This window comes from Sander vitreus, chromosome 9 (genome assembly GCF_031162955.1).
Source record: "Sander vitreus isolate 19-12246 chromosome 9, sanVit1, whole genome shotgun sequence".
Classification (NCBI taxonomy): Eukaryota; Metazoa; Chordata; class Actinopteri; order Perciformes; family Percidae; genus Sander; species Sander vitreus.
Window position 1 is genome coordinate 15,940,779 of NC_135863.1, and position 17,151 is coordinate 15,957,929.

General features: G+C 43.0%; 2 protein-coding genes across 3 annotated transcripts; one reads left to right on the forward strand and one right to left on the reverse strand.

Moving 5' to 3' along the window:
• Nucleotides 1–1,531: 1,531 nt before the first annotated feature.
• On the forward strand, nt 1,532–8,266 carry tmem47 (transmembrane protein 47). The gene is made up of 3 exons (XM_078258914.1): nt 1,532–1,976; nt 6,192–6,332; nt 6,627–8,266. Exons 1-3 carry the CDS (start codon nt 1,751–1,753, stop codon nt 6,803–6,805), a joined length of 546 nt encoding a protein of 181 aa, XP_078115040.1. The 5' UTR covers nt 1,532–1,750; the 3' UTR covers nt 6,806–8,266.
• A 60-nt stretch (nt 8,267–8,326) lies between these two features.
• tab3 (TGF-beta activated kinase 1 (MAP3K7) binding protein 3) lies at nt 8,327–16,651 on the reverse strand. Of its 2 annotated transcripts, none has more exons than XM_078258912.1 (7): nt 16,454–16,651; nt 15,570–15,741; nt 14,067–15,330; nt 13,025–13,185; nt 12,488–12,581; nt 9,599–9,718; nt 8,327–9,212 (listed from the first exon to the last, which is right to left on the reverse strand). In XM_078258912.1, the coding sequence occupies exons 2-7, from the start codon at nt 15,669–15,671 to the stop codon at nt 9,067–9,069; spliced, it is 1,887 nt and encodes a 628-aa protein (XP_078115038.1). In that variant the 5' UTR covers nt 15,672–15,741; nt 16,454–16,651; the 3' UTR covers nt 8,327–9,066. The 2 variants fall into 2 exon arrangements, with proteins under 2 accessions (XP_078115038.1, XP_078115039.1); XM_078258913.1 differs by having other exon boundaries at nt 9,635–9,718; nt 16,454–16,650.
• Between the last annotated feature and the right edge of the window lie 500 nt (nt 16,652–17,151).

Consider the following 17,151-nt stretch of genomic DNA (forward strand, 5'->3'; position numbering starts at 1 on the left):
GTAAGTTAAATAATAATTTACCTTTTGCCTGGTGTTGGCTGTATTTGGTGGATGCATTTTGCCAATTTTCCACATTACACAGGTTTACATTTTCTTCCCACAAAGTAGAGCAGCAAAACCTCTAAAACAGCATTTGACAGAAAATCATTTAGGTTATATTAAACCTTAGAGAATAGGTTTTCATAAAACACATAAAAAGTTGATCAAGCAGGTTTTGTCTGTGCATGCGATTGTAGTCAACAAGAGATTTTAATTGCATCCAGAGTGGATAATGTGACTGGGTGATATATAATATTTAAAAGAAAAATATCAGTTTGTGATGATCAGTGTTAATAGATAATAGTACAGTTATGGATTGTGGCAAGTTATACCTTTGAGTGCCCCGATTTTCCATCAAGCTGGGTCTACTTTATGTCATTAAGTGGTGTCTTCATTTCCCAGAAGGCCTTTTGAAAATAGCTAACAGACAACAGGATAGGAAAAAAGAATTTCTTACAGGCGAAAAGTGTTGAGTGAGAAGTGTTTTCCTTTCTTTGCTAATTCATTAGTCACTGTTAGAGTTAAAGAAGAACGAGTTGTGTTGAAAGTTGTAGTTCAGCACTTAGAACCCTACAAAGAAGTTATCCACTTTCATAGCACCTATATTGTGTAAATCAGTGTGGTTGTCAAGGAGCATAATCAAAATACGCCACCAACCAACAATGAAAAGCCACAGATCTCACAGACTTCTGTTTTCTGTTATTCATGCATCAGTGATTTATTAAGAGTGTGAAGAGAGAGAGAGAGAGAGAGAGAGAGAGAGAGAGAGAGAGAGAGAGAGAGAGAGAGAGAGAGAGAGAGATACTCTGAGAAGGTACAGACTGAGTGGACACAGTCTGCCTAGAAACCAGCTGCCACAGACAGACCTGGACACCAAGGGAGGACAGGCTGCTCGCTCTGTAGAGAAAAGAGCAGCACTTTCTACTCTAGTGTGACAAATAAAGTAGACAAATCTTCTTCCCCAAATTTAAAAGTCAATGTAAAAAATTCGAGACACTTTCAGACAAACTGAAATTTGTTTTAGGCGAGAATTGAAACTGCTGCATATCACCTAATTATGTCGACTCCAGCCACAATTTAAGAGATGACCACGGAAACACCACCCAGGAGTAAACCACCACTCCTAACCAATCAGCAACAATAAAACACTTTGTGATGAATTGGAACAATGTGATAAGTTAAGTGTGTAATGTTTTTTGCTATACCATTGGTGTTTATGTTATAGCTAGTTTGTGTTGTGCCAGTCATTGTCAATTTCCTTTTATTTATATGTTATCTGCTTTGGCAATATAAGCAATGTCTTGTCATGCCAATAAAGCACTCTTTAAATAAATAAAAATGTGTGTGTGTGTGTGTGTGTGTGTGTGTGTGTGTGTGTGTGTGAGAGAGAGAGAGAGAGAGAGAGAGAGAGAGAGAGAGATGCTGATTATGTCGGATAGTTCTAGGCACTAGGACCCAGCAGGTGCAGCACCGAGCTATTTCAGTAGTCTGCATCCAGTCCCGTCAGCAGAGCAGATTGCTGGTCTACAGCAGTAGCGTCCTCTGGACTCGGGACGCGGAGTGAGCGGCAGCTCCCCATCCTGCTACCCACAACACGGCACGGGAAGGGGGGACAACGACATCTTAAACCTGACTAATGTTGCAGGATTTGACAGACCCCAAAACACACATGTTCTTCTTTTTGTTTTTTAATGAGTAAGATACTTTAGATATGGCTTCATCCATGAGCGGCACAGAGGAGGTCCGGGTGTCGCCGTTGACGCCCCTGAAGTTGGTGGGACTGGTGTGCGTCTTTCTCGCCCTGTGCCTGGATGTCGGGGCCGTGTTGAGCCCGGCGTGGGTCACGGCGGATGACCAGTACTACCTGTCCATGTGGATGTCCTGCTGGAAGCCCGTCAGCTCCGCGGAGTGGTCCTGCAACAGCACGCTGGCCACCGGTGAGACAGACGCTCATGTGCTCAGAAACACTGACTTATTGAAGCTGATGGGGGTGATGCGCCACCATGTTGTTTTGGAAGTTTTAAACCAGTGGCCTGTTGTAGTTTTCGGGAGGTTTCACCCTTGAAATGGCAGATTTCGGGTTGCAGACAGATACCCGTATTCATATTCAAATGACAGTCAGATGCACTGCACTCAGGGATAACAAAAGGTCCCCGCAGACAGTGCACTGCTTAACCAATCTGTTCTGTGGGTGAGAATTATACAACATCACCCAAGAGAGTGCTAAATGTTTATTACTTTATGATTAGCTATTGCCTGGTTAATTAGAACTCCAGAAATTGTTACATTAAATAAGATAGTGAACAATGGGCTGCACATCACTGCTTTTGAAGTGGGAAATAAAAAAAATAAAAAAGTTTAGGCTATCCTTGAGTGTCAAAGTCTGATGAGTAAGACATCTTTGCTTTTTCTATTTAGGCTAGTTAACTTTTCTTCTGAAACATTTGCCCAGTGAATGATGTGGGAATTTTGCCTGACCAGGAGCGGTCCAGCTGGGGTTTCATTTGGCCTTTTGTTGCTCACAAAATGAGCCTTTGTGTGGGTTTCTTCACCGGCCAAGGAGCAAGGGCAACTCAGAGTAGAGAACTCCCCAGAGATCCAGATGTCTGAAGATTAGTAACCAGGGAAACAAGTGAAGCACTCCAGAAATGCTGATTTTCCTCTATTAAGGACACTTCTTTATGGAGTCCCCATGAAGGCTTTTTTCTGGAAGCATTTCATATTTCCATCACAGCCGATTATTCAGGGTTAAAAGGTGGTTGAGAATTGGCCTTTATATGAAAAGCTTCAACAACAATCAGTCATGACTTCAGGAAAGCATTTATTTATGTCTGACAAAATCTAATGCAGCCCTGCAATTTGTAATATTTTTTTTTTATTGAGATTGATTCAACTCTGGCACATTTTTAGGCTACATATTGTGGTATTGCTGTATTAGGTTACACTGGATTGCAAGGTGGACAAAATAACAGAAACACTTTACAGTATAATCCAGTCCAGTACAAACACCACAAACTATAGCCTAAAAATGATGAGAAAAAGTAAAAGCTCAAAGCTTTTTAAAGGTATGTTCACTGCAAGGCTTTTTATAGGGTTGTATTGCTTTTTCGTGTTTTTTCTTGTGTCCACACTGACTTACTATAGCCTGATTAGCACTGAATATTGTCATTTATCTCAAAAGGGATTTTTATCAGCATAAAAGTTATCTAAACTCTGTTCTGCAAAATGTGGGTTTACTACAGCTTCTTTCATTTCTTTGTGTGTGTGTGTGTGTGTGTGTGTGTGTGTGTGTTTTTATATTTCATTCTTTGCTGCGCCTGACCTCCTCCTGTCTGCTGAGTGGTGAATTGTGTTTTTGTTAGTCTGACAAAATGTTTTCTTTCTGTCTGAGAGATGAGTAACTGTGGGTCACGCTGGCCCCGATCCTCCTCCGTCAGCGCAGACAAAGTGCACTTTGGTGCCATATAAAGACATGCAGTCTCAGTGTCAGCTCTCAGCAGCAGCAGCATACCACAGTAAATGCACACAGCAAACTGGCCATTTCCTCAGGCGTGTGCTTGGCTAGGCTTATTGATTTGAATCCCAGTAATCACTTTCTACCGCCCTCGCTAGCCCCCCAATATTTACTCAGAATCATGCTCTGGGCATTAAATAAATCCTGTTAAGTTTGAAACACCAGCTGGCCGCTCCGTTGTTTTGAGCTTGTTCTGCAAGGCCTTCATGTATGTATGTGCTTGTGTGTTACTGTGTGTGAATTAGAAAGCAGATGAGACTTCATTGCCTTATGAAGTGTTTAAAATATACCGACAGAAATAGTAACTCCTCTCTTTCAGTTTCTCTCTAACACATACACACTTGGGCAGAGGGTCAGAGGTCACGTATAAAACATACAGACTCTACAAGGGTTAGGAATGTGGAACGCTCGTGCAAGAGCAGTGTGTGGATCCCAGGTTGGTGCGAGATGAGGGGACGAATGTGGAGCCAGTGTGTGAGCGAGCCCAGCTCAGTCATACGCAGTGATGCCAAAGCATATTAATAATGTAATATGTTATCGATCCCGCTTTTGGGTGACTGTCTTGTCTTTGAGGGAGGTCAAAGCTTTTGGTTACAGAGAGCTTGTAAAGGATCAGCATCTTGCTCATCAGGTCTTGAACCAGGGACCCCTGGTTGACGATGTTCCAGCTTCTTTAACTTCTCCATCCTGCTGCCATGAGAGAGTGAGACGGAGTGTGTGTGACAGCAAGAGAGACCCTCGAGGCTCTTCTGTGACACAGATTTTCCACCATTGTCTCAGACAAAGAAACCGAATTGGGGCCCCAAAGGATTCTTTCGATTAACACTTCAGCAGCGCCCGACATGCACACATGGGACCATAATTAATGCTCAAATTGGATCTTGTGTACTGTATCTCCTTTTCCATCTGTCATCAAGCAGGGCTCAGATTAATAGTTTGGCGCTTCCTGCTCGTCAAAGCCTTTAAGCACCCCAACTCTGGCTGTGTTTCTTGCACAGCATACAGGGTCTGTTCCAAATCTGGGATGAGATGACTTTCTTCCTCCTGCTGTTTTCATGGGCGCACTGATAAGGCTTTCGCGCTGACGGCACCAAACTGACCGAGAGAAGATATCTCACCAATGATATGCTTTGACAACTACAAGTCAAGTTACTGTGGCCCTTTGCTGATAGGAAACCAGTGAGGCAGCGGCAGAGAAAGTCAAGAGGTCAGTCTCCAAGGGGGCCTCATGTTGTGCAAGCTGGAGGCTGAAGGGAGCGGGTGCTCTGCTTTTTGTGGGCTCTTTCCAACATCCTGTGGAGACAGGGCCCATTTTTAAACTCCTAATTCTAAAATCCTGAGCCATATTTGGTCAGAAGTAGTTGATGTTTGTTCATATTTGAGCTGCTTGGCCCCTGAAATAAAGTTTCCCTCCAACAAGAGTGGGAACTGTATTTTAAGCAGCTTATGTTCCGTCACTTTCTCTCCGCTGGTGAATGTTTTAATGATTTTCTGACTCAATAGAGAGGAAAAATTCTCGGCAGCGCTTAATCCTTTTTATTTCCTGGACTCCATAATAGACAATACCATGTATACTTATATATATATAAAAAAAAAGACAAAACACTCTAAACTAGTATTTCAATATACATTTTTCCACCCACTGTAGTATTGAATCACTTATGCAGAGCCCAATGATTTCCTCCCGTGTAATCAAATGCCATATCATAATATCCTCTGCCTGTTTATAAATAGACCTCCTGTTTCCACAAGTACAAAGTAAAACTACGAAAGGGACCCTTAATCTCTTAACAATAACATAGAGTGTCTCCCACCAATCCTTAATTAACGTCCCATGGCTAATTAAGTCTCTAAAAAACACGCTCTTCTGCTGAAATGTTGTTTTCTTTGCACAGAGCAAACAAAAATCTCTACTATGTTTTTTCCTTTTTTTGACATACTGTACACATTCTTATTTTGTTCACCTTTTTGTTTCCACTTTGGCGTTCCAACAAAGATAGGAAAGCGAGATTGAGACGGCAGTTATTTCCAGTTGAGTGTTTTTTGGAGTAAATCTGAATGAAATGCTGAGAATGTTGCTGAGCTGGCATCAGCCAAGAGGGAGGGATACTCATTATGTGAATCACCTCACTTAAGCCAATGTGCAGCATCAGGATCCGTTACTGAACACGCTGAAATCCGTGCCTAGCCATGCGTTTGTGCATTTGTTTGTTTCTTGTCAGCCAGAAACTGCTGTGCTCAGTTCAAGGTTTCACTGCATGGTTCTCATTCTTCTTCTTTTTCTTCTGCCACTAGCTACGGATCCCCGGTGGCTGAAATCAAAACATTATGAGCCATCAGCAGCTTCTCAGAATACACTAGGAGTTGTCTCAGCCTCCGAACCACAAATAGTTTGTATTTACACTGTGATAATTCACCACAAATGTTAGTGGATGGATTCATTTTTTGAGCCTGGCAGTGTTACTGTGGCTCACCAATATGGCCTGGGAACTGCTCTGTCTTTTTATTCCTCCTGTCAACAGTGCAGACACGGCTCTCCAGAGTAACCTTGTTTTAGCTACCTATGTCACTCTCTATCTCAGTGTGATTTCATGCCTTTCCTCCCTCCCTCCTCTCTGTCCCTGTGCGTTTGTCTCAGACTGGCAGATTGCCACACTGGCCTTGCTGTTGGGGGGGGCGGCCCTCACCCTGCTCTCCTTCCTTGTGGCGCTGATCTCCCTGTGCTCCGGCTCCAGGAGTCGCTGCTACAAGCCGGTGGCTGTTATGCTGTTCTCTGCAGGTATGTAAAGAGATTCTGTAGCAAAAACAAAACAAAAAGGAAGAGCTGAAGGACAGTCCAAAAATACAAAACAATGACTGTCCAGCTTCCAAAATGATCTACATTCATTATAGCTGTCAGGGGAAAGATCCAAGGCACTTACATCTAAAACAGTTTGAATATACGATTTTGGTGGCCATCAGAGTGCTTTGTTCCAGTTTTTGTAAGATGGTCAGTCATTGCTTTAAATCTGTATGTATTTACCATACTTACGTTGACTTCAGTACTTTTTCTCTTTCCTGTTTTCCTCTGCAGTGGTGCTCCAGGTGTGCAGCTTGGTCCTGTTCCCCATCAAGTTCATAGAGACAGTCAGTCTGAGGGTGTACCATGAGTTTAACTGGGGCTACGGCGTGGCCTGGGGATCCACCATCTTCTCTTTTGGAGGAGCCATCCTCTATTGCCTCAACCCCAAGAACTATGAAGACTACTACTAAAATGATGTGACACAAGAGGAGAAATTGAGACTGTTTCACCCCGTGTCCTCTCCTGTAATAGGAACTTTCTGTCTTTTACACAGTTCACAATCACAGATTAAAAAAACAGGAAATACAAACGCTTATTGTTAGTTTCAGGACTGGAAATGAGCTCTTCCATTTGATACTGTGAACTTGTCTCAAAGACTATCCTCAGTCACTGGACCAAAGCCCTGTGCTCTCTGAGAAGGTTTGGCAGCAAACCCGGCTGTGAAAAAGAAATCCAACCCAGCCAGTTTAATTTGAATTTGATAATGTCAGCAATCAGATAACTCTGCGTCCCCTTTAAGTGGAACTCCAGTAGATCTGGGCAGCAAATCTGGAGGGAACAGATGGGTTCACTGACCCCATACCAGGACGATTCAGTGGAATAATTAACAAATCAGAGCAAAGAATGAGGTAAACTTGGGCCTATGAGGGAAGTAACGGACCCAGGGAGGAAGATATCCTATTGAAGTAATATCACGAGGATGACAAAGTGAGGAAGACAGGGCACACCTAAGGAAATGCTACATTTCCCCAGAGATACTGTACACTACAACTTGAACTTGGCTTAGCCTTCTTCCTCCAGTAGAGTGTAATACATACTTACTGATTATAAACAGAAGCTACCTAAGACAGTAAAAACATTCCACAGCCACCTTCCAAATTATTGCATACTGGTTAATAAATAGCAGTCACATGTAAACAGTGGAAAAACCTTTGGCTGCTAATGTAAACTTGCAACATAACCCAAATTATACCTGCTTTTTGATAATAAAAAATGGTTGTAGTATATGCAAGTATGCACAATAAGCCTAATAAAGTAATATTCATTACAAGAAGACCAGTGGGAAAGAAGATGGCAAATGACCATGTCTGAGTGTGTGCGCATGTCTGCATGATGATACCGCCCAGCATGTGCTCACACACCTCCCCATGTGATGCCTCCTTATCTTCTTACCCTGTAGGGAATGCTCTCAGTGGAGTAAGCACCCTTAAGAATACACATTTCAGATAGGGAGAGGCTGTAACATAAAAATTATTGTAGTTATTGAAAAAGTCTGTATACTTAGTTTTTGAATCTAAATTAAGGTCCATGATGAAGTACTTTAGGAGATGCTAGAGTGAAATGTGCTGTGCATGAGTAGTGTTATGACTATGGGCAGAACATGGAAAGTTTCTAACCTGAAGGACAGTGGGCCCACGAGAGGTAAGACTTGTGGCAGCAGAAGACCTACAATGGTAATAACTGTCTTCTCAAACCTCATTTCACATGGTTAAAAACTTCTCCAACTTCCTCTTGCTACATTAGTGAAAGTGAGTGTGCATGCCACTACATTTTCTTATTTCATATTTCTAATTCCCCCTGGTTTGATTACTTGCATAATAAACATGTACTGGAAAAAAATTAAAATGTATGGTTGGTTCATGTGGGAAAAAGGAGCATCTGTGAATTATTTAAAAAAAACTATGCAGACATGCCAGCTGTGCGTGGCAAAGTCACATAGAATCAGCTCCTTTATTAACTACAGCAAGTTGAGGCATTTGCACAGGAAATTAACATCTTCTGAACACATAATACACGGTGGCACAATATGCATAAAAGTACCAGGAATATACTCCTATGCAAATGTCTTTAGTGTTCATCTTTCAGTGAAATTAGCTCTAATACAGAGCCTAATACAGTGTACAGTCTACATTTCGCATTAGTCAGAATGTATATACCATTGCTTTCATTGTTCCACTGTCAAGAGAGGGAGTTACAGGTCCTAGATTAAAGTGGAAGTGCCTCCATTTTGAGTTCAGGAATGGGAGCGGTTGTGTAAACAAGGCAGTCACTGTTTCTGCGTGGAATGTTCTCTAGGTAAACCGTAGCTCCTCGTCCTCCTCAATTGCTTCAACCTTTCTGAAGCTGCGGCCCACCAACTGCCAGAGTCGCAGTGTCATGTCACTCCCTCTTTTATACTTTTGCCATGAGAAGAGACTCCAACTGTCCTGAATAAGAATCATCCTCCTCCAATTTAAAAAGAGTCAAAGTGCACAGGAGTAGTAGATGGGAGCAGGACAAGTGGGCAGAGAGGGATAGTGGCTCTTCCTCAGCAGGTAAGAGGAGCTTATATATTTATCGACAGGGGAAGACCTCTAGACAGATTCTGCAGATTTTGGAGGAGTGGGGCTTATACTATCCAAGGATTGGCATGTGATAGGGCAGGGGTGGGCAATACAGCACAGCGCTAAGCTCAGGTGTAGCGCGGCATCTCGCACTGTTCACAGCGATTGAGTGCAGGGTGGTTGAGGAAGGTGCAGCTTTCACAGTTCCACTGGGCACCTTCAAAGTCCTCGTCCCTCTGGGGCCCTGGTGCTGGCTTGGGGACCTGCTCCACTTCTAACAAAAACAGAGGAGAGAAGCAGCACATGAAAAAGGTTGTTAATTCACGCGAGTCACTCAACACACGTGCGAGACATGCATTCAAGCATCAACCATTCAGTATAAACGTTGATAGGCATAGGCATTCACTAAATAACAAGGTTTCACATCTAGTTTTCATGTGAACACATCTGTTGAGACTGACACTCACCAACATCAAGTAAGACAAAATACTGTATGCAGGATGCAAACTCATCAGGGATGAAAAAGGTGACAAGGATGCAAACCCCCCTTGAATTGAAACTCTTGGCAACAGTATGAATATGATTCTACCCTGTAGAACATCGATCATCTATTTTTCCTCTCTTCTTTACATATCCTCATAAAAATGTCTCAGGACTCACTTTTATGTTCTGAAAACTGCGCTGAAAAATTCTTGCCTTTCTTTCCGGGTTTGGGCGGCACAACTGGACCGGGCTGAATGTTGTCATAAAAGTTGTTCATTGCTTTTGGATCAAACTTCCCTGTGGAGGAAAGCAGAAACCAGATACAGACATTTGTTTAGAAGTGTCCATCCCAACTAGAGGTCCAATCAGTCCGATCAGTTTCCAGCTATTCTCTTTGAGCCGTTTGACTTGACTGCCGTGTTCAGACAGACATATGCTTTATAACATCTTCATTCATTGCAAAGCACAGGACCCAAGAATGCAGGGTCAACAGGCAAAAAAGTTGGATTTGGCTCAATTTCGGCTGCAATATAATAAAACATCATCTGGCTACACATTACTTGTGCCAATCAAATACATGCAAGTGCACGCACATTCCTGTTAGACTCATTTGTAACTTGAACAGCGTAATGCTATTGTTTACTTCAGGATCTTCAAGACGGAGATTGGTAAAATAACTGTTGCTGTATTAACTTTCTGGAGTTGTAAAATCCTGTACTATAGTATTATTAACCGCTGTGCAGTGTTTTGGCATCCAAAAAGCTTTGAATTCATGGATCCATTACTCAAAGTGACCATCTTGGATTGTATTTAATCATCTCACTGGCACCAGAAGCAACACGCTCCAACCAACCCAGCCCTTTGTGTTTTGTTAATGCAGCGCTTAAGTTGGTCTGAACTGGCTACTAGGGAAATCACCAATGCTGCAATAAGTAAGCTCATTCAAGCACTATGAACACATTTAAAAGGATTTTGCCAGGAGATGATGCCTTGATTTTGTTCTGGCATGTCTTCACTTGGACACGAGAAATTTCTAAAGTTAACTGCAACTTGAATTAAGAAAGCTCACTCTTTCTTGTGTGTTTACAAAGTCAATGGGATGCTTTTTCCAAACCAGATTTACGACACAATAATCAACATGGGATTTCATCGTCTGCTTAGATGCATAGTTGTATCAGCACCAAAAAGAAATAAAGTCCTAACACAGCTACAAGCTTACAGTCAGATGTTTAACTTGATTTTCTGATTTATTTTTGCAACTGGATGGAATTTCTCTAGCTCAATAAGCTGCTTTGTGAAGCTGGGCTCCAAGAGGCACGCACAGATCACTCACACAAATTACTGTTTTACAGTGGCTGTTTGTCACAACAATGACCATAATTAACACCATTTTTCAGAGGCCTATGTCAACATCCGGCCATTCGACTTTTCTCTAAAACAACTGTGAATTTTGGCTATTGAAAAAATTGGTCACAGCCCCAAATATCAAATAACAGTAGTCCCCAAAAATAAAATAAAAAAGTGTATTTAGATAACAGGAACAGTGATAAATAGATACGTAACATTTACATTGAAACTTTAACTTCACACTTTAACATTGAAAGAATTACAATGCACGCAAGAAGCACAAGTTTAAACCTAGGGGCTGACCAGAAAATACAATTATTTTGCAGCAGCTTTTTTTGCTGAAAGTTCCGATTTCTTCAATGACGGAGTAGGCCATCCTCAAAAGTGTGAGAGGGGCACTGGTGAGTGAAGTCAGCGTTCAATGGCAAAGAGAAAGCCAGTGTTAAAAACAACTTGCATACATGCAGGGTCCAGAATTAGCACCCGCCACTCGCCAAATGCGAGTAGAAATCTACAGTATGTTGGCGAATAAAATAAATGAGGTTAGCCGCCATTGGCGGGTTGCTGATATAGGACTTCACTACAAACGGTCATCACTACAACACATTAGTTGATTGACCACGTTTTGTTTTGCATCGACTGGTGGGGACATGCAACGTATGGCTGTCAATTATTGTATCACAATGCTTTGACCCTCGCTGTCCACCGTTGCTACGCTTACTTTATCAAGCCAGGTACCACAGAGGAGAATTTTGCGCTAACCGCAAAGAGTCTGCAAGTATGTGGCCGTACATTGCCGGAGTAGACCAACCTAAAAAGGAAAAATGAAGAGCACAGTGGAAGTACGGTTAAAATAAAATTTACAGAGAAGTGGCGCTTCACAGTTAAGGGGGTGAAGCGAGATTGGCTTTTTGTGACAGCAACGTCAATATATTGAGCTGCAGCATTCGCTGCAGGTACTCCACAAATAGAACCTGCTCTTTTGTTTGTGTTGATTTTTATCATATGCATGGCTGGTTGAAAAATATTTGGGCCGGTACATTTTGTCAGTTTACCAACCACTGGCAGATAGACCAAAAAGCCAATTTTGGAACCTGCATACATGACATATCGGCCAAAAGGCATTTGGAAGACTGAAACAAAGTGGAAGAACGCTCCACTAATTTTCTAGGAAGACCACAATCCAAATGTTCAGTGGCACTGGGCTGACTGCAAGTAAATTGGTCACACTCATGAGCCTGCTGCCAGTTAGACTGTTTCAGCTTCCAAAAACACCACTCCTGGTAAATATATAAAGCACTGCAACTAATTTCCTTACACTGTGATTCGGGGGGAAATTAAGGCAATGCTGTTATTAATTACGTAATCAACAAGGATCACGTACCAGCCAAACACTGTGTGCATGGGCCCAATGAGGGTCAAACTTGGATCGGCCCGTGTCCTGTCATGGACCAGCCAGTCATTTTAGAGTGCTGCATCTGTATGCAGTGTGATGGAGCCTCATCCATCACTTTGGACCCAACTCTTGTCTGCTTCTGGGCTTGGCTCTTTCAAGATCAATGCTTTCAAATAAATCAGAGACACACTTCAAAGGTTTACGTGTAGGAATGTGCATATGTATGTATGTATATATATATATGTGTGTGTGTGTGTGTGTGTGTGTGTGTGTGTGTGTGTGTGTGTGTGTGTGTGTGTGTGTGTGTGTGTGTGTGTCTATACCTCTAGACTGCAGTAGATCTGTCTCCTTCAGGGTACAGTCGATATCAATCTGAAGCTGTCTGTTCAGACTCCGCAATCGGGTCATCTCTTCAGGCTGCAGCCGCCGCAAACACACAACCCAGTTAGAGTAGACAAAAATAAACCCCAAACCCCAAATATTCTCCATCCCTCCGTTTAAACTATGTCTTGCCGGTCATAAATTGTTTTAAACTTCACCCTGTATGATACAATAGAGCAATTATTTCTTATTTTTGCATTTTGGCTGCACCTGGAATACTATGTGGAATAAAGTTTGATTGTTTTTAAGATCAATTTGATTATTTTTCTGCCTTTTCAACAGCACACATGACTAACTCCAAAGCCTGCTTCAAACCCAGAGTCATTCAGGAGCAATGTAGCTGCTATAGCCTACAGAGCTTTCATGACTATGGGATTAAAACATTCCGGATGCGGAACTTGTGAAATAATCATTTAACAGCATTTTGTTGTACTTTACCTTTTGTGAGCATGTGAAAAAGTATTAAAATGAGTCCTTACCCTGGGTATAAGACTGGAGGAGTTGACTCGTCGAAAGCGTCTTTGAAGGGCGTCATATTCCATATTGTTGACATCGGCCTTCAGGTTCTCTAGTTTCTGCTTCTCCAGTAGCAGCTCCTTCATTAGACGCTCCATCCTGGCCCGCTGGTGGAGCAGGAGAGCTGGAGGGAAACACACCAAAAACAAAATGCTTGAAATTCAAGAATGAAAAATTAAATTTTATAGAAAACCTTTTCTCACTTTAGTGCTCTACTCTATACCAATATACAAGCCCAACGCTGACATTGGATATTTTATATTTTATTTCGTCATGTAAATACTCAAGTGCCTTGATTGTGATTCTGATTGTTGATTGTTTACTGTATGTTTTGTTGATAGTTGATTTTTATGTCATGTTAAATTGTTGATTGTTTATTCTATGTCTTTTCTATTTATAGAAAACATTTTTTTTATTTTTATGCATTTTGCACCGTGGGTCCGAGGGGACTGAAATTTCATTTGTGCCGTACGTCATGCATGTATAGCACATCTGACAATAAAGCTGACTTGACATTAAAAGGTAATAAAACACTGACATACCAAAAACTACAAAATCTATATGTCTGGGGAGAAAGTCTCAAATATGATAGCAAACTATGCCAACAAGATCGCCACTAAACACCAACAAATTGAAGCTCATTCATCACGTAATAAACACTTCTTTATCATAGTTTAAAAAAAGATTTCAATTTTAAACGTAAAGTGTGAGGATTACTGGCTATTACGGTAGGATTGGTCCACATCTTAACCACCAATACACAAAATAGTCATCAAATTCTAAGATGATATGCATCTATAAACTTTGCTCAACAACAGTTTCATGCACACCAGCAGAAAGTCTTCTAAGATGAAGTCAGCTATTCTCAGGCTAAAGGCTTTGGTCTCGTCTTTATTTTAGACAACACAGCCCCAAACACACATCCAATGTCAACTCCAACTGGAAAACAGTATTGACAAAAAGTCAGAACTGCAGAGCAATAGAAAAAAAACAAGAATCGCCTACCTTGTGTATAGGCATAGTCATCAGACCCTGAGCTTGAACGTCGGGGCATATGCTGAAACTGACTGACAATGTTCCCTGGCAGAGCGGAGATGGGCAGGATGGGTGCAGGGGCAGCGTTGTGCTCCCCTTGGTCTACTATGTTGAGAAGAGACTCCGCTTCGGCAACAGGAGGTGAGCTGAGTGGCCTCTGGGGCTGGCCTCCTGGGGACACTTTGATTTTAAAGGTGTATGCTGACTGGCCCGGTTGAGGAGAGGAGGCAGGCCGAGGTCTTGCAGGGCCTGGATGCTGCAGATACATCCCAGGGTGGAAGGATGCCGGGCCTGAAGGTCCAGTCATAGTGATGCCCCTCGAGGGGGAGCTTGGCGAGGGGCTGGTGGCCATGTAAATTGCTCCCTGAGGATGTGGGGTGTGCACAGGTGAGTTGCTGCGAGGTCGTGGACCCTCCAGGGTAATCTCTATCTGGTTCTTGAGGGAGCTTTTTGTGTGGTAGGGCCTGTAAACAGCTGGCTGTGCCTGGGGCTGTTGCTGGTGATGGTAGGGCATGCTGGGAAGGGTTGGGGAACTAATAGGGAGAAAGACATATTGCTGGTGCTGGGGTTGTGGCTGGGGCTGTGGCTGTGGTTGGGGCTGAACCTGATGCTGCGGGGAGCTGTAAGGCGAGCCGTATGTGGGAGTACTGTAGGGGGACTGCTGATGCTGATACACAGGCGCCCCTGAAGAGGACCAGGGTGCTGGCTGTGGGCTCTGGGAGGGTGAGGGTCTAATATACAGGGTGGTGTTGGTGTTTGCGTAGTGCCCTGGGGGGATCTGCAGAGCCTGTGGGACATTAGGTATACTTTGCTGCGAAAGTGTGACTGTTATAGGGTTCATAGAGTAACGTGGGACAGGAGCGTATGTGGGAGACATGCCCTGCATTGTGGGTGGAGGAGTAGGAGTGCTAGCCGAGCGGCTCTGTTCATTCATGAAGAAAGGATTATAACCCGGGGAGGGGGCCATGGTGGCAGGGGCTGACAGTGGCTCAGGGTAGCTGGGCCGCTGGGGTTCGATGTGACTGTCACTGGTGCTGTGTACAAGGGAGCGTCCTACTCCTGCTGCTCCTCCATTTGCCTTGCTTGCCTCTGAGCCTGGGTATCCCAGGCTAATGTGTAGCATGTGGTTTCGATTTAATCGCCCCTCCTCTGGACTGTGATGGAACTCCCCATACAGGTATCTGTTACTCTCCTGAGCCAGCAGGCGGCAGCAAAGATCCAGGTTATTGTTGTTCTGAGACAGCAAAGGAGAACAGTGTCAGTCATGCAGTGTGGATCAGTTATAAGGGATAATACTACCAGTTGGTAATCGGGTAGTGCAAACATAGAGAGATATCCTAAAACAAAACAACCTTCTACCCAAGTGTACATTGCACAACATTCTCCAACAGCTTCGCTGAACATATACAGGAATACTAAATGAGCTATGTAAGCTTCCGTCAGAACAGGGTGTGTGTGTGTGTGTGTGTGTACCTGCAGAAGGCACTGTGACACTACCCCTTCTGGGATCTCTGGGAAGAGCTGTTTGAGGTCCTGCAGGATGTGGTAGTCAGGCTGAGACCCTCCCTGCGCCATCCTGAGCCAACACAGAGAGTCAACGAGCCCAAAGCTGCGAAAGCTGAAATAATCGATCCCGTCTCATCCCCTGAAGATGCACAGATGACAGACAAAACTGAAGACAAAACTCAAATGCCATGGGAATGTTCGCAATAATCCTATTAGCACTGTTGGCCTGCTAAATTTCTGCCACACACCCAATGTGTCAGCAGTAATCGAACACATCAATTAACAATCAACATTTGTGGGGAATGTCAACCTACATTTTCAAAGAGATGTGTCCAAGAAAGAGAGGAGGAACAGCCGGAACATAACACACGAGCAAAGAGAAAACAAGCCAACGTCACTGGTATTGATTCGCATTAGCACAGGAGTGCTAGCAAGGTGCCTCTCAGTCTGTTGTTGTTTGTTTAGCCATACTGTTGCACCAAGCAACGACGACATACCATTGCTAGCCAGCCGGCTAGTTCTCAGCATCTGTTAGCCTCTGTACATCACTCAAATAAACCACACCGGTGTGCTGTGTGGCTACGACAGGAAACAACATTACCATTCCTGGGAGATTGTCCGATGTTACCTGTAACGTTACCCAATTCAGCAACACAGCCCCCTAAACAAGTCACCTGTTTAAACAAGATTAACTTAAGTCGTCAACTGCCTGCCAGCTAACTTTGCTAATGCTAAGCTTAGCTTGGTCCTGTTGGCTGGTCAGCTGTCACAAGCCTGGGTGTTGATGGCTTAGCTAGCTAGCCATGCTAAAGTCAGCGAGCGTTAGCCACTAACGGCTTTATAAAACTTACCATATGTTAGGAGTCTCCCTCATGTCTCGGACCATAGCTGAGTCCCGAGGAGAGCTGATATTTCCGATATGGTACGCTGAGGTTCGTCAATGATTTGTTTTGACTAAATAACTTATTGTTTCGCATTCCAGCGTTGGGCCCCTGCCGCTGAATTGCATACGAACAAGCTGTCTATCGCGATAATGTCAGATTTTCCCGGACCAGGAAGTTGTTCAAATTGGCTGGATCGACGCTGTTAGCGCGCATGTCTGCATGCCGTTCCTCTCTGATGACCATCTGGCAGAATTTTATTCAGTTTTTACCTAATACATCCATGGTTTTTACTCATTTCTATTTAAATAAGCAACAAATGTCTCCTAGAAAAACAACTTGGTCCCTGTAAATACAGAGTGATTAAACATGATGTAACATACTATAATTTTAATATCAGGACATCAAAAATGACATTAAACATAAATGAAAAACTACTACTAGGCTACTTAAGTAAAAGTATGCTGATTCTGTGGATCCAAGACGGTTTCTAAATATTGCATTTATCTTAGGAGGATTTTCTCAACACATAAAGGAACACTTCATCCTTCAGGTTATCACAGACATTCAAAATCAACAAATGTAAATACATGGTTTTCACTAGAACAGGAAGGGGATGAAAAACAGTAATCTGAAAAGTAGGCCTAAACTGTCAGACAAACCTAGTG